The 21,457-nt window shown below is 46.7% G+C and overlaps 3 protein-coding genes across 8 annotated transcripts in view; 1 reads left to right on the top strand and 2 right to left on the bottom strand.

Annotated features, from left to right (window-relative positions):
- Nucleotides 1-21,457, bottom strand: part of LOC310666688 (uncharacterized protein) — a 110,961-nt gene that overhangs the window by 69,623 nt on the left and 19,881 nt on the right. The window lies entirely within an intron of this gene.
- LOC310666605 (uncharacterized protein) overlaps nucleotides 572-21,457 on the top strand; it is a 36,004-nt gene continuing 15,118 nt past the window's right edge. For 2 of the 5 annotated variants that reach the window (XR_014505971.1, XM_083417686.1), the window contains exons 1-10: nucleotides 572-1,139; nucleotides 2,395-2,591; nucleotides 4,238-4,353; nucleotides 5,707-5,804; nucleotides 7,562-7,742; nucleotides 8,291-8,399; nucleotides 11,076-11,167; nucleotides 12,925-13,019; nucleotides 13,129-13,263; nucleotides 20,422-20,532. Coding sequence is in view for 4 of the 5 variants with exons in the window: in XM_083417686.1 (XP_083273812.1) it covers nucleotides 1,067-1,139; nucleotides 2,395-2,591; nucleotides 4,238-4,353; nucleotides 5,707-5,804; nucleotides 7,562-7,742; nucleotides 8,291-8,399; nucleotides 11,076-11,167; nucleotides 12,925-13,019; nucleotides 13,129-13,263; nucleotides 20,422-20,532 (1,207 nt within the window). In the remaining variant the exon portion in view is untranslated. Of the gene's footprint in view, nucleotides 1,140-1,505; nucleotides 2,054-2,394; nucleotides 2,592-2,782; nucleotides 3,038-4,237; nucleotides 4,354-5,706; nucleotides 5,805-7,561; nucleotides 7,743-8,290; nucleotides 8,400-11,075; nucleotides 11,168-12,924; nucleotides 13,020-13,128; nucleotides 13,264-20,421; nucleotides 20,533-21,457 lie in introns of those variants that run through there. The other 3 variants (XM_083417687.1, XM_083417688.1, XM_083417689.1) reach the window with 3 other exon arrangements.
- The window catches only part of CCDC157 (coiled-coil domain containing 157), a 138,522-nt gene continuing 127,983 nt past the window's right edge, over nucleotides 10,919-21,457 (bottom strand). Inside the window, exon 10 of one of the 2 annotated variants that reach the window (XM_083417685.1) lies at nucleotides 10,919-10,977. In XM_083417685.1, the coding sequence (XP_083273811.1) occupies nucleotides 10,934-10,977 (44 nt within the window). In that variant the 3' untranslated portion in view covers nucleotides 10,919-10,933. Of the gene's footprint in view, nucleotides 10,978-13,740; nucleotides 13,784-21,457 lie in introns of those variants that run through there. The other variant, XM_083417684.1, reaches the window with a different exon arrangement.

Genomic DNA, 21,457 nt, shown 5'->3' with positions numbered 1-21,457 from the left:
TTCAAACCAGCCTTTCACCACTGCTAGAGTTGCCAACTGACCAGGCGGGGGGGGGGGGGGAGAGCACGAAGTTTGCTCTGTGCCTTTAATGCTGCTGTTGTGCTGTGAATATTGTTAGATGACCCACACGGAGATAAGTGTCATCAGCTGCTAACATCTGCACATCAGACTATTGCTAAAGACACAGTTACAGTGGCTGGTGGAAAAAGCTGGCGATTCTAAACAGCTCTGTATGGGCTGAAAGTATATTGCCCAGTTTTACTTGCTTTTATCATTGCAATAGTTTTATCTCTTTTTGTAATAACTGTATATATTACATTGGGACCTTATGCTGAAGAGTGGACAAGGAAGTTTATAATAAATAAAACAGATAATGCCATTGCTGTAACCATTGGGTCATCCTTCCCTTTAACAGGTTGCATCTCTCTCACCCCTTTGGGAAGATACATGTTCCCAGCCCACCCCCATTAAAGCAGGTACATGGTGATAAAACTCAACAGTGCTTTTCTAGCAGAACAGACCCCAAACGGGCTGTTTGCAATAAGAAAAGTGATTGTGGAGGGGGAAACAACATTTTACATCTGGTGTGCTCCCTCCACCGGTTTGGGAAATGGTATGTCCACACGATTAACCACAATCCACATCAATCCTAGATGTGTTTTGTTGTTTTAAATGAAATGTGCTACATTTTGATGCATTCCTTCCCAAACCCACTTAAATCTGAATTGGAAAAAGTTAGCTGCATTTTAAGCCTGTAATGTGCACATAGACTAAGACTAACCGTTTGATGGGGGTGGCATCCAGCTTTTGCACACACAAACACTCAGCCAACAGAAGAGCTCAGATGCCCTTTTATCACCACTGTCTTCAGAGATTACCTCTGGGGAAAGTTGCTTCCTTCCTGATGGAGAGGGAGGCTGATCAAAAGGAATCCTCAGCACCTGTGCCCTGGGAAAGTAGCTCAAGCCGCCCCCAGAAGGTGGGAGCAGGTATAAACAGGTGCTTCAGAGTAAGCTGAAAGGCTGGTGTCTACTTTCTTTCTGAACTGGAAGCTGAGAGCGTCAATATGTGGTTGCAGAAGAGGAGCTTGGTGGTATTTGCCTGGAGTTTGTTGGTTGCTTCTGCTGCTGCTCAGAGTGGTAAGTTGCATCATCTTTTCTCCTGCAAATTGCATTTCTCTCCTTGCTGGGCTTGCATCTCCTTTGCTGTGGGTTTTGAGGCTTGAGGGGGTGACCATGGGTATCTCTTCTTACTCTCTGCCCTCTACAAGCCTCTGAGGGAGGCTTATGTTGAAAACAATAGGGCTGAGGCCCTCCAGTGGCCAATGTGGGCTGAGAAGGCACTTGAACCCAGAACAGCCCCTCTCCTACCCTTGCATCTAGACCTGTTTTGTTCCTGCATTTCAAAATATCGTTATGGCATTATTATTGCATTTATACCCTATCTACAAAAGTACACAGGGCAGCTTACCTAAAATCTATAAACCAATACAGTGGTACCTCAGGTTAAGTACTTAATTCATTCCAGAGGTCCATACTTAACCTGAAACTGTTCTTAACCCGTTCTTAGCACCACTTTAGCTAATGGGGCCTCCCACCGCCGCCGCTGCACGATTTCTGTTCTCACCCTGAAGCAAAGTTCTTAACCTGAAGCACTATTTCTGGGTTAGCAGAGTCTGTAACCTGAAGCGTATGTAACCTGAGGTACCACTGTATTTAAATAGCAACATATCCACATTTTTTGGGGCGGGGTGCACATTACAAAATAAGGAGCCCTATGGGATTGTGTGCTTTTATTCTCTGGCTCAAATTTTTCCTGCCAGCCTTAACCAGATGAGAGGAACCTTAGACTCGGGGGCCAGATCTGGCTCTCCAAGCCTCTCTATCTGGCCCTTGGAACTCTCGCCAGGCCACACCCCTTCACTGGCCCTGCTTTGTATCCTCCTTGAGTGGTTATTGCGCGGCTGGAATTTGTCCTTGAACACCAGTAATGCCCCTTGCTTGCCCAGAGGCGGGTATGCAAGTGTGTGTAGAAGTTAAATTACTGCACAAAGGTAACATCCGCATCAATTGCCCCACCCACTCACTTTTGCCTCCACACTTGCCCACCACTGGCATGTGGCCCCCAGAAGGGTATCTACGAGGAAATGTGGCCCTCGTTCTGAAAAAGGTTCCTTGCCTCTTCTCTTAGCCAAGGCTTGAAACCAGGGTCTGGGGCTGTTTCCGGCAGTTAGGAGGAGGAATCTCATCAGCCTTCACTGTGGTTAGCACTGATGCAACAAGGAACTGTGGTTAAGAGTAGTGGCGTAGAGGCCCAGCTCCTTCCTACAATCTGCCTGCGATTACAAGCCTTTTAGGTATCTGTCGGCTCTGACTCTTCTCCCTCCCCCTGCAGTACCTGCAACTTCCATGCCCTATAAATGCAACAGGACCAGCATCCATCTAGTGGTCAAGATGGACCCTTGGGACACAGGTCTCAGGCTGGAACCGCAATATCTGCACCTCGGCCGCTGCTCCCCTTCCTTTGAGGACAACCGGCAGGGCTTCTTCCACTTCCAGTACCACTTTAAGGAATGTGGCTTTGCACGGCTGGTGAGTGTTCTGAGGGGCCAGGATTTTGCAGGCTGCTGTGGTGACTTGCTGGTCACTCAGGAGGCAGCTGAAGAATGTTGCTCGTAGGGCGGAAGGTAGGGAGCCCAACAGTAGGTGGCACCAAAGCCAATGTCAGAATGAGTTAACAAATTCTTGTTTTGTGCTCCTCCTCCTCCTTTTCCCTCGTGAATTCTAAAAAGGCAGCACTGAGAATAAGGAGGCGGAAGGGGAACTCCAAGTCAGCCTCTGGGACTAGCTGTGAGTAAGAAGGCAGGCTGGTGGGAGCTGGCTGAGGACAGACTGAGGTTGGTGGGGCAATGCCCCCTTTGTTCTAATGGACCAGCCTCCATTGAGTGAACTGCAGGAAAGATCCTCATTGAGGTTTGGAGAGAAATGCCCGGAAGCTTCTCTGTGTCTCAAGAACTGAAGCGGGCTCCCATTTCAAGGTGGGTATATTACTTCCATAGGGACGCGGGTGGCGCTGTGGGTTGAACTGCAGAGCCTAGGACTTGCAGATCAGAAGGTCGGCGGTTCGAATCGAAAACGGGGTGAGCTACTGTTGCTCTGTCCCTGCTCCTGTCAACCTAGCAATTCGAAAGCACCTCAAAGTGCAAGTAGATAAATAGGTACCACTCTGGCAGGAAGGTAAACGACGTTTCTATGCACTGCTCTGGTTCACCAGAAGCGGCTTAGTCATGCTGGCCACATGACCTGGAAGCTGTACGCCGGCTCCCTCGGCCAGTAAAGTGACATGAGCGCCACAACCCCAGAGTCGGTCACGACTGGGCCTAATGGTCAGGAGTCCCTTTACCTTTACCTATACGTATTACTTCCATAGTAAAAGCCTGTCGTCTATGCATTGCCAAAAAGAGGAAATGGGAGGGGGGCTTGAAGGGAGAACATTTGAGTACTAAACTTTGCATATGCTGAATTAAGAACAATAATAATAATAATAATAATTTATTATTTGTACCCCACCCATCTGCCTGGGTTTCCCTAGCCACTCTGGGCGGCTTCCAGTAGAATATTAAAAACACTATAAGACATCAAACATTAGAAACTTCCCTAAACAGGGAATTATCATTTATTTCATCTTTGAATTACTTTCCACGAGGCATTGATTTGCAATACAATAACCTATATTAAACGGTTTAAAACAATTGCATACCTAAAAATTACAAAATGGGCTGCATTAAAATAAATTTACATATCTAGATGCAAAGTCAGAAATTTCGACAACTCACTTCACTTTCATACCATACATTTAAGCATCACATTTCCACTTTATATAGTCATGGCTTCCCATAAAGTATTTTGGGAACTGTAGTTTATTAAGGGTGCTGGGAGTTGTGAAGAGACCCCCTATTCCCCCTCGCAGAACTACAATTCCCAGAGTTCCCTGGGAAGAGAGGTTGAGCTGAAAGCCATTCTAGCTATTGTAGCTCTGAGAGGGAAATTTGGGGGGAGGTGGGGTCTCTTAGCAATTCTTGGCACCCTTCATGAACTACTACAGCTCACAGAATTTTTAGGGGAAGCCATGATTGCTTAACGCGGTATGATGCTGCTTTCAACGTATGGTGTGAATGTGGGCTTTGGCTGAGCATCCATTATCTGGATGCTAACGTCTCAGTTTTTTATTCTTGCAGATCTGTGGCGCAATGGTAGAGTATTCTAGTAGCCTGGTCTACAGGCCGCCATCCACCCGGTCCGATCTCTACAGCAGGAGCCCTTTCATGGAGAGGATTAACTGTACCAATTATGAGTAAGCACTGCATGTGTGGACATGGGAAAGGCAATTTGGGGTGAAGAGGATGGATGTCAGAAGTGGAGCTGAAGCTGTGAATCCAAACACGTCTCTGTTAAGAGTTCAGCTGTGGGAGGAATGTTCCTGTAAAGTGTTTTCCCCCTTTTGCAGCAGAAATCTGCAAAGAATATACCTACAGTCTGATATCTGCAAAAGCCACCAGGAAAGCTTTCCATTGGTGAAACACAGCGTTCTTAAGGCAGCAAATTGATTTTTTAAAAAATAAAATTCTCATATAGTAGTTCTTAAAAGCATGTGGGCTACTTCCTTGGAGCAGGAGGGGGAACAAATGAATAATAATAAATAATAATAATAATAATAATAATAAATATATTATTTCTACCCTGCCCATCTGGCTGGGTTTCCCAAGCCACCCTGGGCGGCTTCCAACCAAAGATTAAAAATGCATTAAAACATCAGTCATTAAAAACTCCCCTTAGCAGGGCTGCCTTCAGATGTCTTCTAAATGTCATTTAGTTGTTTATTTCCTTGACATCTGATGAGAGGGCGTTCCACAGGGCAGGCACCACCACCGAGAAGGCCATCTGCCTGGTCCCCTGTAACCTCGCTTCTCGCTGGGAGGGGACCGCCAGAAGGCCCTCAGAGCTGGACCTCAGTGACTTGAGGCTGCCATCTTATACACAGTTAGCTGGGATTGGAGGGCGCCAGGACAGGGAAGGGTGACTTGGGGCATGTTTGGAAGATTTCTCAGAATGGTAGAGTTGTCAGGGTCTCCTGCAATGCAGGAATCGCAGCTAAATAATCACTGACAGAAGACCATCCTGCCTCTGTTTTAAAACCTCCAAGAGAGTCAACCAACTTCTGAGGTACAGTGGTACCTCGGGTTAAGTACTTAATTCATTCTTGAGGTCTGTTCTTAACCTGAAACTGTTCTTAACCTGAAGCACCACTTTAGCTAATGGGGCCTCCTGCTGGTGCCGCGCTGCCACTGCATGATTTCTGTTCTCATCTGGAAGCAAAGTTCTTAGCCTGAGGTTAGCTGAGTCTGTAACCTGAAGCGTCTGTAACCCAAGGTACCAGTAACCCGAGGTACCACTGAAGTTCCAGTCCACTGTTTGAACAGTTCTTAACCTCAGAAAGTTCTTCCTAATGTTTAATTAAAACATGCAAGTGAATTGTAAGGCTCCCACGCTCTCTCCAACCTCATGAAAATAAGCCCAGTTGCGCTGCGACTTGGAACTTCGAAGTGGTGAATGCACAGCGCCCATCTCGTCGCTTCACTCCCCTAGTCCACATTGAGGTGGCTCGCTGTAACACTCGCAAAGAGAGACTGACTCTCTTCTCTTCCAGCGCAGGGCGCTTGACGACTCCTCCTCCACAAGTGACAACGGTCACCGGCCATCTTTCTGCTTCCAGTGGGCTAATGTTCACCGGCACTTTAATGAATGGTAAGCAACAGGATCCAGCTGGGTGGGGTGGGGGTGGGGAGGCTCACAGTAGGCGGAGCTAGATGCATTGATAGGTGGAGCCAATGATAGGCGCAGCCTCCTAATTCCAGTGGCATGTGTGATCGAACTGTGGTAATTCTGCCTGGTTGCTGGATGGAGAAGTATAATATTCTCTGGGAGGCATCTGGTTAAATTTTACTTGGAGCAGGCACACTGAAATTAACGGACCTATCTTAGACCCCCTCTGTATTATATACATTTAGAGCAGTATCGTACCACTTTAAACAGCTGTGGCTTCTCCCAGAGAGTTCAGGGAACTGTAGTTCAGCATGCTGAGAGTTGTTAAGAAGGGCCTTCATTTCCCTCCCTGAACTACAGTTTCCAAGAGTTCCCTGGAAAGAGAAGATGGTTGTTCAATAAGCCTGAGAATTGTAGTTTTTGGAGGGAAACAGGAGTCTTCAAATTATGCTTGGCACCTTTAACAAACTACAGCTCCCAAGATTCTCTGAAGGAAACCATTGCCTTTTAAAGTGGACAGTCAGTGTGGTGCAATGTTGGAGTCTGGTTAGAGTGCCTGACAGGACCTGAGAGACCAGGCTGTGAATCCTCACTGGCCATGAGTCTCACTGGGTGACCCTGGGCCAGTCTCTGCCTAAATGCAATGTAATAATAATAATAATAATAATAATAATAATAAAAAAATTTATTTATATCCCGCCCTCCCCAGCCGAAGCCAGGCTCAGTGCGGCTAACAACAGTAAAATAAATTTTTTTTTTTAAGGTACCCCTGCCCGTACGGGCCAGTCTTGACAGACTCTAGGGTTGTGCGCTCATCTCACTCTATAGGCCGGGAGCCAGCGCTGTCCGGAGACACTTCCGGGTCACGTGGCCAGCGTGACGAAGCTGCATCTGGCGAGCCAGCGCAGCACACGGAATGCCGTTTACCTTCCCGCTAGTAAGCGGTCCCTATTTATCTACTTGCACCCGGGGTGCTTTCGAACTGCTAGGTTGGCAGACGCTGGGACTGAACGACAGGAGCGCACCCCGCCGCGGGGATTCGAACCGCCGACCTCTCGATCGTCAAGCCCTAGGCGCTGAGGCTTTTTACCCACAGCACCACCCGTGTCCCTGTAAAATAATACAGCATTGTAAAATCAATTCATTATAAAATCAGTTCAAATCAAATTAATGGCAACCATTGGTCTAGAGTTATGTGAGGATTACCAGAGGAGGGGGTCAGGCTGTGCCTTGGCCAAAGGCCTGGTGGAACAGCTCTGTCTTGCAGGCCCTGCGGAAAGATGTCAAGTCCAGCAGGGCCCTAGTCTCTTGTGACAGAGTGTTCCACCAGATCGGAGCCACAGCCGAAAAAGCCCTGGCTCTAGTTGAGGCCAGCCTAACCTCCCTGTGGCCTGGGACCTCCAAGATGTTTTTGTTTGAAGACCGTAAGGTCCTCCGTGGGACATACCAGGAGAGGCGGTCCCGTAGGACGTGTCATAAGAGTGCTATAAATGTATCGTGCAGATTGGGCCTTCATGATGTCCATTATTTCCAGTGGGTCTGCTCATGAGCAGTTGAATGCCACCCTCTGAGTTGCATCTGGGGAAATATAGGCAGCTGTAGAAAGAATCTTGCCCTTTGCTCCACCTTGCTCTGCCCATCCCTGGCATGTGCCCACCCTCAGAGGGTTCCCCCAAAAGAATGTAGGAAACTGTTTCCATTCGTTGCTCCTAAAAGTGCTGCCTCTTCTGTCTTTGCAGCGGACTTCAGCGCTCCCTCATCCTCCAGCGTCTTCTCCCTGGGCTCTCAGATCCACATTCAGTTTGCTGTACAGCGTTCCTTCCACCAGCCTTTGCAGGTTTTTGTGGACGAGTGTGTGGCTGCCACAACTCCAGACCTGAGCACATCGCCCCAGAGTTACGTCGTCATTGCAAACCATGGGTGAGTCTGCACTGTGGGGGGTTTTGAGTTCTGTGGATGGAAGGGGAACAGCCTTACCAAGCTTACCAAATAGTTTTGAAAACTGCTACAATGATTTATATGGAAACTCAGCCAGGGGAATTGAAGTCACCCAACAATGTTAACAAAAGTGGAATTATTACAATCAGGATAAATGTTCGTTCGTTGGTTTGTTTTTTGACGTTTTCTTTTTATGTTTGTGGATTTGTTTGTTATAAATTTGGAAAACTAATAAAATTTTTTTTGAAAATAAAATAAAATAAGCTACCTCACAGGGTTGTTTTGAGGATGAAATGCAAGGGGGGGCCTCTGCCTGCCACCCCTGGAGAAAAGATGGGATATTAATGCCATCAATCCATAATAAACTTAAGTGCCCGGTTATTTTTTTGTTTGAAGCTGCCAGTGTCGCCTGGATTTTTGCCCCGAGAGACAATTGTGTAGCATCTGCTAAAAAAAAACTTTGGATGCATTTTGTCCTCTGAATGAGATGTGCTTTTTAAAACATATATTTCTTGTTGGGTTTTGGGCAGGTGCCTTGTTGACAGCAGGGTTGCAAATTCCCGGTTCCTCCCTAGACAGACTCCGGAAGTGCTCCATCTTTCTCTGCAAGCCTTTGAATTCGTTGAGATAGATACTGATGTAAGTAACTGAACTCTTAAAAGGCCTTGCGCCAGTATTTCCTGAAATAACCTCCAATTTTGCAGTGATACCTCTCATCCGCTGTTCAGCAGGCAGTTGTTGACTCATTAATGCATGCTTTGTGTAGCCTCAGGGCTAGGAACCTATTTGAATGGAGGCGGAACTCCGCTCCCAGTACTACATTCTGTACTTTTGCATCGTGGCCAGGAAGCCGCCTTATTCTGAGTCACGGCGTTGGCCCATTAAGGTGACTGACAGTGGCTCTGCAGAGTTTTGAGCATCCAGCATTCCCAGCTCTTATTTGGAGATGTGGATAGCTATGATGACCCTAGGTTTGAGTAGCAGTTACCCAGTTTGTGGGGCACTGCAAAACATGGGGGTTTTCACTGCAAAACGCTGCAAAACTATTGCAAGACTTCGGCACTGGTTTGAAGGGATTTGGACAGCATATAACACCGGTCCTGAAAGACCTGCATTGGCTCCTAGTATGTTTCCGAGCACAGTTCAAAGTGTTGGTGCTGACGTTTCAAGCCCTAAACGGCCTCAGCCCAGTATACCTGAAGGAGCATCTCCACCCCCATCGTTCAGCCCAGACACTGGCAGTTCCCTCATTGCTAGGTTACAGGGAACTAGGCAGTGGGCCTTCTCGGTGGTGGCACCTGCCCTGTGGAACGCCCTCCCTTCAGATGTGAAGGAAATAAGCAGCTATCTTATCTTTAAAAGACATCTGAAGGCAGCCCTGTTTAGGGAGGTTTTTAATGTTTGAAGTTTTATTCTGCTTTTAGTGTTCTGTTGGGAGCTGCCCAGAGTGGCTGGGGAAACCTAGCCAGATGGGTGGGGTATAAATAATGAAATAATAATTGTAATTATAATAGTTTTTGGGTGTTAACTATGAACCCCATGTTTGTATCAATTACTCCATTTGTAAGGTGCTGCAAAACTCGGGACTTATCACTGTAAAATGCCACAAAGTGACTGCGAAACTTTGGCACAGGTTTGGAGGGGGTCCCAAATTTGGGTGTTTGCAGTTAATAAACCTGATGGTGGGGATTGAACCCGGGACTTCTTGCATTCAACATGCAATAGACCACTTTTGGTAATGCTTGTGCAAGGAGACTCTCAGCTTGCACCTGTGTTTGAGGGTCTCACTGGTACTGCATGGAAGCACCCTTCAAAATAAGGGGTTATGCCATGGGTAGGCAAACTAAGGCCCATGGGCCAGAGCCGGCCCAATTGCCTTCTAAATCCAGTCCACAGACGGTCAGGGAATCAGTGTGTTTGTACATGAGTAGAATGTGTGCTTTTATTTAAAATGCATCTCTGGGTTATTTGTGGGGCATAGGAATTCGCTCATATTTTCCCCCAAAATATAGTCCGGCCCCCGACAAGGTCTGAGGGACAGTGGCCCGGCCCCCTGCTGAAAAAGTTTGCTGAACCCTGGGTTATGCTGTATACGACATCCCTGTGAGGAAGCCACAAGCCATGGCAGTACTGGTCTTGGGCGGTGCCAGGGACCGCTCCCGGCTGTTCTAGTATGGCAGGGGGTCTGCAGGTGGTGGGTTTATCCTACTTTATTAGTTCTGTGGTGCTCGGGCACAATGCTACCACATTGTTGCTTGGAGGGGCTGTAATGTAACGAAGGGAAGGATGTCCTCTTCAAAACTTTTGCAGGCACGTGTGGCGTTGAAGGCATGTGTAGATATTTTATATTTTATTTTATACTTGCTAAAATGACTTCTAAGCAGTTTACAAGTGAGCAGTGTAACAGTTAGAGTCATAGAATCGTAGAGGTGGAAGGGACCCCAAGAGTCATCTAGTCTAACCCCCTGCAATGCAGGAATCTCCGCTAAAGCATCCGTGGCAGATGGCCATCCAACCTCTGCTTAAAAACCTCTAAGGAAGGAGAGTCCACAACCTCCTGAGGGAGACCCTTCCACTGTCAAACAGCTCTTGCTGCCAGAAAGTTCTTCCTGATGTTTAGTCGGAATCTCCTTTCTTGTAACTCGAAGCCATTGGTTCCAGTCCTTCCCTCCAGAGAAAGAGAAAACAAGCTTGCTCCATCTTCCACGTGACAGCCCTTCAGAAATTTGAAGATGGCTATCATATCTCCTCTGTTTCCTCTTTTTAAGGCTCGACACACCCAGCTCCTTCAACTGTTCCTCACAAGGCTTGATTTCCAGACCCTTGAGCAGGCTTCCTCTACCTCGGCCCTCCAGATGTTTTGAGACTACAATTCCCATCATCCCTGACCACTGGTCCAGCTAGCTAGGGATCATGGGAGTTGTAGGCCAAAAACATCTGGAGGGCCAAGGTTGAGGAGGCCTGCTCTTGAGCATCTTGGTTGCCCTCCTCTGCAGCAACAAATACAGTGGTACCTCGGGTTAAGTACTTAATTCGTTCCGGAGGTCCTTTCTTAACCTGAAACTTTTCTTAACCTGAAGCACCACTTTAGCTAATGGGGCCTCCAGCTGCCGCCGCGCCGCTGGAGCACGATTTCTGTTCTCATCCTGAAGCAAAGTTCTTAACCTGAAGCACTATTTCTGGGTTAGCAGAGTGTGTAACCTGAAGCGTATGTAACCTGAAGCGTATGTAACCTGAGGTACCACTGTAATAGTTAAGCATGGTTGTGTATGACTGTCCCAATAGCACCAGGAACACAATCTATTCCTCTTGCAGGTGTACCTTCACTGCCAAGTTTTAGTCTGGGACCCAGCTGTACCTGCCGACCACATGAGGAAGGCCTGCTCATTTCACAGAGATACGAACAAGTAAGGAATGTGGGGAATGGTTGTTCGTTAGAGGTTTTTGCTGAAGGGATCTGTGAGTGCTGAGTCTTTTGGCTAGTGGGTGTTGAGTAAGACCAATACTGAGAGGCTTGTTCCAGACCTTCCAAGTGTCCCTATTTTCCAGGGACGTCCCTGATTTAGAGAAGCTGTCCCGGTTTCTGATTTGATCTTAGAATCATAGAGTTGGAATAGACCACAAGGGCCATCGAGTCCAACCCCCTGCCAAGCAGGAAACCACCATCAGAGCACTCCTGACATATGGTTGTCAAGCCTCTGCTTAAAGACCTCCAAAGAAGGAGACTCCACCACACTCCTTGGCAGCAAATTCCACTGTCAAACAGCTCTTACTGTCAGGAAGTTCTTCCTAATGTTTAGGTGGAATCTTAGAATATAGAAATCTTGGAATGTCCCACTTTTCCTTAGGATATCCCTATATTCATTGGAGAAATGCTGGAGGGTATGGAGTTATCCGCCCCCTCAGTTGTCCGAAGGCAGTCCTGTATAGGGAAGTTTCCTTAATGTTTTATGGTGTTTTTTATATACGTTGGAAGCTTACCAGACTGACTGGGGCAACCCAGTAAGATGTGTAGGGTATAAATAGTAAAATTATCATTATGGAATGGGATGTCCCTATTTTCATTGGAGAAATGTTGGCGGGTATGTCGCTCCAGGGATGTTGGACTATGTGTATGTGCACACGCACAAAATGGGCAGGCCCTCAATTTCAAATTTTAAAAAACATTCCATGGGCGTCTATGACTTGCTCCGAAATAACAAGCTGGCAAAGAGCCTGTTTCTAGAGCAGAGTGGTCTCATCATCAGGCCCTGCTAAGGAAGGAGGGTTCAATGCAAAATCTGCAGTTGCTGTGGAAACCCCATTTGGTACATCGCTGGGAGGTCATCCCCTATGAGCCAGTGGCAGGAGGACCTTATTCAGACCAGTGACCTCATTTCTTCATATGCAGCCTTCTGAGGGGAGGGGTGGAGAAGATGCAAGTGGTGGGTGGGGCCAGAGGCAAAAGTGGGTGGAGCAACTCCTTTTTGGAGTGGAGCCTGTCATTCCAAGCCATTCAAAAGAGGTTTCTGCACACAGATACCCTTCTCCATCCCAGGCAAGCAAGAGGCAGGATCGCAGTTCCAGGGACACATTCCGGTTGGGCCCAGCCCCTTTAAGAGGGTGTGGATCAGGACTAGTGATGGGAATGGTCTCTGGGGCAGGCAGAGGCCTGGGGTTCCCCAACCCCTGATGTAAGCAGGCGCTGCATCAGAAGAAAGTTCCCAGAGACATGAGGCTTGCAGTCGGAGCCCGGAAGCAAGACTAAATCAGTTTCCTTTCATCCTAATGCTTGGTGAAAGAATCAGTCCAGCATGCGTGTGGATACTGTGAGGTCTGTGACTTTTGCAAGCCTCATCCACACTTTCCTTTGCTCCATGTTTTCTGGACTTTCTATGTCCTTTTCTTTTTCTTCTTCATTTTTCGTCCCATTGCTTTCTCTGGGAAAACCCACATTTCCCCCCCTGCTGAATTGGAGCAAACTGCAAGCAGCAGAAAACCCAACTGCCGCCTGTGTCAATTCAGCAGTAAAATGCGGGTTTTCCCAGATGAAAGTGGTGGAATAAAAAGAACCTGCTTAGTCACAGACCTGGAAAGCCCGCAGCTGTGCCTATAAATGTGGCGCAAAAGCAAGTGTCAATGAGCCCTTGAATTCAGAAGTTGACGGCTTTTCGTCTCTCCACAGATGGGAGCTCCTAGATGATCCTTCCAGTTCTGTGTGCAGCTGCTGTGACTCGACGTGTGGAGCGACTGGGTCTCGCCACCAGAGAGATCTGGAAGGTATTGCGACACCTTTTTAATTGTTTGTTTGTTTAACGCATCCCTGGAAATGGACAGGGCAGCAATTGAACTGGTCGTACCAAAATCTGCATCCATCGCTTCTCTTCAGGTCTGTCTGTGGAAGCCCGTCCACGGCAATCGAACGTGGTGGTGACTCATTTCACAATTCAGAAACTGGCTCAAAATGGAGACCATGGAGAGCTGGATGCAAACGGCTCTCTTGCTGTCAGGAGGAGTCGCAAAGGTAAGGTAAGTCATCCAACAATATGCACTGGGCTAAAACCAAGGTGGTCTTATCTCTCTCTCCTCTCCCCCCCCCCCTTTCTCTCTGTTTGTGTGTGTTTGTGTTATAATAAAAACTGCTCCCTTTCCCTTACGGGGTATTCCAGAGCCCGTATAGAGTCCTTAAGTGGGTTCCCTATCGGTAGGAGAAAATAACAGAGGCCATCCAGAGAATATTGAGAAGCAAAGCAGCTAGTAAGCCTGATCTTTATTGAACTGTTGCAACAGGGTCCCCACTTACCACACACAGGAGGGAGGAGGAACCAATGGTGCGCGAGCCCTTTTACAGTGGTACCTCGGGTTAAGTACTTAATTCGTTCCAGAGGTCCGTTCTTAACCTGAAACTGTTGTTAACCTGAAGCACTACTTTAGCTAATGGGGCCTCCCACTGCCGCTGCGCCACCGGAGCACGATTTCTGTTCTCATCCTGAAGCAAAGTTCTTAACCCGAGGTACTATTTCTGGGTTAGCGGAGTCTGTAACCTGAAGCGTATGTAACTTGAAGTGTATGTAACCCGAGATACCACTGTACAGCTCAAAGGAGGACACCACTTATAGACCTTTGAAATTGTAGCCCAAGACCACGCGCCTAAAACATCATACATACATCACAGAAGGAGGCAGTCTACAGCAGAAATCCTGCCTGCCAGAATACCTGATAATGGTCACTGATTGCATTAACTGGGCAGCCTGGATGATGGTTAATACTTTAGTTCCTGAATCCAGGTCACAGGCTCACCCTATTCATACACAAATATGCCCTTAAGACAGAATTTATAACTGAAAAGACAATGGGAAGGCTTTCCCCATTGGCCTCCCTTACTGCAGAGGAATATTTGAGGTCATTGGAAGATTCAAAATGGCTTCAGGATTGCTCTCCCATACTATTTCAGACACACGGTTCATATATTTAGATATGTGTGCATTTCTGAATATTTATTCTATATTTGAGACCTTAAAATCTTACAACAGTGTGTAGAGCCCTCAGTGGCTTGGGACCAGTTTACCTGAAGGTTAATTGAATTGGGCCCAGAAGTGAGCTGGCAGCCATTTACCACTAGATAAATTGGGTGTTTTTGAATAGCTGAAAGCATGCCAGAAATGCTAGGAGGGGTGGTGATGGTAAGGGCTGTAACTCAGCGGCAGAGCACCTGCCTTTCTTGCAAATGGTCCAATCCTGGCATCTCTAGGTAATATTATGGAAATAAAAAACGCCCTCTCTGAAACCCTGGAGCATTGCTGCCAGTCGGTGGAAGTGCTGAGCTAGAGGGACCAATGCTCTGACTCTATATTAAGCAGACTCCTAAGCTCGCTCTCTCTCTTGGCAGGTGGAAAACAAAATATAATGCCGCCTGCTGTGGGTGCCCTTCTCCTGGAGCTGGCTGTGCTGGCTGTCCTGTCTCTGGGCTTCTGCTTCTACAACGGTTATCAGAAGAGACTCTGCCTACACCGCAGGGAAGTCGGGGACCTGATGACTCGGGCGCTGTTGAATGCTGAGCACAACTGTGGCAGCATTAATGCCAGTGTAGAATATGCTTGATTAAAAAAAACGAACCTTGCTTAGTTACACAGGACGGTGGTGTCTTAATGTACCCAGCGCTTTTAAAAAAAGAAAAACTTGTCAATATGGAGGCAATGAGCCTATCCTGGTTTTAGAGCCCTTCTCTAATCCAGAAGATCTAGAGATGGTGATTTAAGAATGGGAAGCATTTGTTCTTTCTCTTTTGGGTCAACACTCGGGTTGCCATATTTTGGGCCTCATCCAGCTGACACTTCAGATGTTCTTCCTCGATTTCAATTCTTGAGTTTTCCAAGGACCTGAGCAGCTAAACAGAGTTCAGTATGACTGAAAAATCAGAAGCTATGGCGAGTGAAAGGTTAATATTGGGTTGGGTGGGGACTGTGAAACTAGGGGGCAGAAATGTGAGAATTAGATTTTACCGGGAGAGACCTGGTCGTTGGACCCTTTAGTTTCCTTTCCGCTCCTATAAAAACTACAAAAGACATTCTCTTTTAAAGTTTAAATAACAAATACTTGCATTTGATTAAATATACAATGCAGGTAGGTGCTACTTAATGTTGCTAATACATCTTACACACCATTGGAATGGCAATGCTCATTGATTTGGGGGGGGTGCAAGGGGCCCCCCGAAGATCCCCTAAGCCTGAGACTCATGCATGTGGCACTAAACATTTGCACATGTACATTAGAGACAAGGTATTTATTTCTTTATTATCATTATCCCAATCTCTGAGCAGTTGGAGAATCTAGGGCAGGGGTCAGCAACCTAAGGCCCATGGGCCACAAGCGGCCCACGGGCTCGTTTAACTGGCCCACGAGCTGCCCACAAACCGAGCCGCCCACTCGGCAAGTCCCAGCATGCTTCTGCGGTGCTGGAAATCGCGTCTGTGCAGACGCAGACACCGGAAATCACTGGTGTGGGCACAATCTGGCCCATGGAGGGATCTCCGCTGGAGTGAACTAGAACTTTCTCAGGGTTTGGTTTGCTTTGAATGAAGGTCAGCGGAGACTATATTGTCTCTGGAAACGAACAGGATCTGTTCCGGAGCCTCATTCGCATCCTGAAGCGAATGCAACCCATGTCTGCACATGCGTGGGCCGTGATACGCCACTTCTGCGCATGCACGTGGTGCCATTTTGACCATATGCGTGAGCGGCGAAACCTGGAAGTAACGCATTCCGTTAACTTCCGGGTCGCTACGGAGCGCAACCTGAAAACGCTCAACCTGAAGCAACTTTAACCCGAGGTATGACTGTACGGTTTTGTTTACACATATATGCAACCTGAGCATAAGACGGAGGGGTTTGCAGCATTAACACTCAGCTTTGTATCCAGCACAGAGCAAGTGTGTCTTGGCCTCCAACTCCCAGCCTGCTTCCAGCTCATCTCCTATACAATTCTCTGGCTTTTGTCCTCTTAGGGGTGTCAAGGCCCATCCATTTGCCTGGAGGGCCCCATCACTTGGTTTTAGCTTCTGTAACCTGGCTCATTATTTTGGGATGTTGATGGAGGTACTTAACTGGCACACCCTTGTCTCCAGAGACAGACAGATGCCAACCAATAAAGTCATTGCCTTACAAAGAAATGTGTCTGACTAAGGTACCGACATCCCAAAGGAGCAGAAAAGACTTTTTTTGTAAGTGACAACAGCAGCACGGATGCTACTAGCCCAGAGATGGAAGGAAGAGTCCCTACCAGAGAGGAATGGCAAACTAAGCTGTTAAACTACGCCAAAATGGCAAAACTGACCCGAAAGCTCAGGAACCAAGAAGACAAAAACTTCAAGAAAGAATGGGGGGGGGATTATAATTTAGGAGACCACTGCAAGCAGACGAAAGCATTGGCAGGATTTTAATTTCACTTGTAATGTAACAAACACTATGGACAGATATAAAATAGAGATTATGAAATACAGTGGTACCTCTAGATACGAATGGGATCCATTCCAGTGCCCCGTTCGCATCTAGAAGCAAACGTAACTAGCGACAGCATGTCTGCACATGCACACGTCGCTTTTCACCGCTTCTGTGCGTGTGCATGACGTCATTTTGAGCGTCTGCGCATGCGCAAGCGGCGAAACCCAGAAGTAAGGCTCTGTTACTTCCGGGTTGCCGCGGAGTGCAACTCGAACGCGCTCAACCCGAAGCGCATTCAACCCAAGGTATGACTGTAATTTGCAGTTGAAAATGTTGACAATAGGACCCATGGAGGGGATGGGGGGGGGGGAGTCTTGCGATTCAGAGAAATATATACAGATAAATATTCGGTATTGTTATAAATTTACATTTGTAAAATCAAATAAAAACCATTTTTTAAAAAAATGTGTCTGACTAGTTCAGGAATTTCCTCTGCTAGATTCTAGCCTTCACTTGGTACTGGACACCAAAAATTGGGGTTTGGAGCTTCATCCAGACTGATCCCCTTCCCAAAACCACGATAATATGTTAGATTTTTTTACCCTTGCTTCGCCATAAGGTCCCAGAGTGGGTTATTAAGGTAAAGGGACCCCTGACCATTAGGTCCAGTCGTGGCCGACTCTGGAGTTGCGGCGCTCATCTCGCTTTATTGGCCGAGGGAGCCGGCATACAGCTTCCGGGTCATGTGGCCAGCATGACTAAGCTGCTTCTGGCAAACCAGAGCAGCGCACGGAAACGCCGTTTACCTTCCCGCCGGAGCGGTACCTATTTATCTACTTGCACTTTGACGTGCTTTCGAACTGCTAGGTTGGCAGGAGCAGAGACCGAGGAACGGGAGCTCACCCTGTTGTAGGATTCGAACCGCCGACCTTCTGATCGGCAAGTCCTAGGCTCTGTGGTTTAACCTACAGCGCCACCTGCGTCCCTTTTACCTCCAGCGTACAAGGAAGCTATACAGGCATGGTGCAACACCTGCTTCTGTGGGGGTTCCACAACTTAGGGGTGGTTTTCCTAGGAGACCCTGGAAAATGAGGCCTAGCAACTCCTGACACCAACACCCAGAACAAAATGGGGACAGCCATTTACTAGGGAGGGACACATTCTAGGAAAGTGCAGCCTGTGGCCACTTCCAGACTTTATTTCCGGGTGGGATTCAATCACATAACAACAGATTCAGGTTCTGCTGCTGTGGTTGACAAGGGATTGTTGCATGGTTTCAGAGAGTTCAAATGAGGTAGATTTGCCTTGGAAATGCCTGTTAAATCTCTCCTCCATCCCTAGTGATGACGGAAGTGCCAAGAAAAAGTGTGGAGGAAACACTTCCTTTTGACCCAATGTCATCTTGCCTCCCTGCAAACGAGTCAGGATGAATGAATGGGTTACCTGGAAGTGCCCTGTGACTGGGTCAGCTGGGGCGGCAGTGGAAGCAAGCTAAGTTACTTAGGGATGCCTTCTGTCAGTCCCAAGTGAGTTCTCAATGGGATGACGAGAAATGATGCACAGCACTGTCTCCGATGAAGAATGTTGGGCTGTACTACTACTACAGTTGTACCTCAGTTTAAGTATTTAATTCGTTCCGGAGGTCCATTCTTAACCTGAAACTGTTATTAACCTGAAGCACCACTTTAGCTAAAGGAGCCTCCTGCTGCTGCCGAGCTGCCGGAGCACGATTTCTGTTCTCATCCTGAAGTAATGTTTTTAACCTGAGGTACTATTTCTGGGTTAGCGGAGTCTGTAACCTGAATCATATGTAACCTGAAGCGTATGTAAACCAAGGTACCACTGTACTACTACTACTACTACTACTACTAATTTATTATTTATACCCCGCCCATTTGGCTGGGTTTCTCCAGGCACTCTGGGTGGCTTCCAACAGAATATTAAAATACAATAACCTATTAAACATTAAAAGCTTCCCTAAACATTAGTCATACTCTCAGACTCATTGACATTAGTGAACATGGCGAACTTGGATCCGTTCATTCCACTAGGTAGAACTTAGTTTACTGATTGATTGATTGATTGATTGGTTGGTTGGTTGGTTGGTTGATTGCATTTATATTCAACCCTTTTCTCCAAGAATTTCCAAGTGGTGTACATGGTTCTGCCCCTCCCCATTTAATCCCCCCACAACAACCCTCTGAGGTAGGCTAGGCCAGGCATAGGCAAACTCTGACCCTCCAGATGTTTGGGGCTACAATTCCCATCACCCCTAGCTAACAGGACCAGTGGTCAGGGATGGTGGGAATTGTAGTCCCAAACTTCTGGAGGGCCGGAGTTTGCCTATGCCTGGGCTAGGCTGAGAGGCAGCGACTGCAGCTAGGCCACTCAGGGAGCCTCATGGCTGAGTGGGGATTTGAACCCTGGTCTCCCAGGTCCTAGTCTGACACTTTAACCACTACACCAGCGCAGGCTGTAAGTATTGTATTGGATATGCACCGCCCATGCTTTGGAATCAGGAACCCTCTGAAAATTTAGGCATGCTATGTGAGTATACCCAAATCAGTTTACTCAGAAGTAAATCCCTCTCAGGTACCAAATTAGGGTTGCTGGCCAACAGGAGACTTGGAACAATTAAGGAAGGCCCAGGTGTGTTTAATTTTCTCTCTCAGCCTATTTAAGAGAGAATTTGTGTATTCTCCCCTTTCTTTCTCTCCTTCCTTGTCTTTCTTCAGAACAATAATGACTGGCTTCTGGTGGGCGGCTGTGTTTATTGAAGTGTTGGGTAAGTTTCTGGCAGCCCCTCCAAGTATCCCTATTTTCCAGGTATGTCCCTGATTTAGAGAAGCCATCCTGGTTTCTGATTTGATCCTGGAATGTCCCACCTTTTTAATGTTTTCTGTTTTATGGTGTTTTTATACATGTTGGAAGCTGCCCAGAATGGCTGGGGCAATCCAGTCAGATGTGTAGGGTTTAAATAATAAAATTATCATTATGAAATGGGATGTCCCTATTTTCATCGGCTTCCCTTTGTGTGTCTGGTTTGACCACTGTGAGAGCAGGATGCTGTGCTTTAATGGGCCATTGGCCTCATCCAGCAGGTGGACTCTCTTTATGTTCTCAGCTGTGAATGAAAGTAAGGCTTTGTTACTGCCCAAATACGTTCTGAGCAAGGTTAGATTAATAGAGGTGGCATTAAGCTATTTGGTGCACACAGCCTGCTACAGTCCAGTTCTTTGGCTATGCATTTCCAGATCAAGTTATCCTGTACCAATCCTGAGGTTCTCATCCTGCTGTTTCTTATGAAATACAGTGGTACCTCGGGTTACATACGCTTAAGGTTACATACGCTTCAGGTTACAGACTCTGCTAACCCAGAAATATTACCTCGGGTTACATACGCTTAAGGTTACATACACTTCAGGTTACAGACTCCACTAACCCAGAAATAATTACCTTGGGTTAAGAACTTTGCTTCAGGATGAGAACAGAAATCGTGCAGCGGCAGCGGGAGGCCCCATTAGCTGAAGTGATGCTTCAGGTTAAGAACAGTTTCAGGTTAAGAACAGACCTCTAGAACGAATTAAGTTCTTAACCCGAGGTACCACGGTACTGTCTTTTGACAAACTTCTCTGTAAAATAGATATGACCCGAATGTGTTTGCAGTCCAAGAGTGTGCAATGGGTTGAGGGTCAAGTTCTTAAAATTCCTGATCAGGTAATTCTGTTCCTTTATTCCTCAGCCATCCCAGTTTTGGCCCAAGGAGAAGGCTTGGCTTCTCGAGCCACAGTGGGTTCTAACACTCCTCAAGTGACAACTGCAGAGCTGGGATTCTTCAATAGGGTATTTCATGGTGAGGTGACTTGTTTAATGTACAGAAAGGTGATGTGGGGCACTGAAATTAAGGGACCAAACATAGCCTCCAACATTTGCACGATCCTGCCACTTTAAACAGTCCTGGCTTCCCCCAGAGAATCATGGGAACTGTAGTTCAAGCATGCTGGAAATTATTAGAAGCGACTCCTATTCCCCTCCCAGAACTACAGTTCCCAGAGTTCCCTGTGAAGAGGGATTGCTTGCCAAACCACTCTGGGAAGAAGAGGGTTTTCTGAATATGGAAACTGGATATCTCTACTAGAGATGGAGAAGAAATTAAATTCAGGTCACGTTTAATTTTTTTTTTTTTTTTTTTATAATATATTTATTGAAGTTTTCAAATAAAGCATATATTAGATAAGCACAACTTGTCATTGTCCATTTAACATCTCTCAATTGTTACATGGGACTCCCCCACACCTCCCGCATACACTTACATCATTATTAAATTAATTTCAAACAAATTATCATTTAACTCATCTTAATTAATAATCTTAATTTGGTTTGACATATAATTCAGCCTTAAATCTAATTTAGTGGTAGACAATTATCTGCACTGGCATCCAATTCAACACTCAGCCAAATTACAATATTTTTGTAAATAAATCTTAAATTCCCTCCAATCTTCTTCCATCCTTTCTTCTCCCTGGTCTCGAATTCTGCCGGTCATCTCGGCTAATTGCATATAGTCCATCAGTTGCATCTGCCATTCTTCCACAGTGGGTAGCTCCTGAGTTTTCCAATTCTTGGCAATTAATATTCTTGCTGCTGTTGTTGCGTACATAAAGAATGTTCTGTCCTTTTTTAACACACTCTGGCCGACAATACCCAGGAGAAAGGCCTCTGGTTTCTTAGTAAAGGTGTATTTAAACACCTTTTTTAATTCATTATATATCTTCTCC

This window comes from Podarcis tiliguerta (genome assembly GCF_965153285.1).
Source record: "Podarcis tiliguerta genome assembly, chromosome: 16".
NCBI classification, from domain to species: domain Eukaryota; kingdom Metazoa; phylum Chordata; class Lepidosauria; order Squamata; family Lacertidae; genus Podarcis; species Podarcis tiliguerta.
Note: the sequence above shows the minus strand (reverse complement) of the source record. Positions and strands in the feature narration are given on the sequence as shown.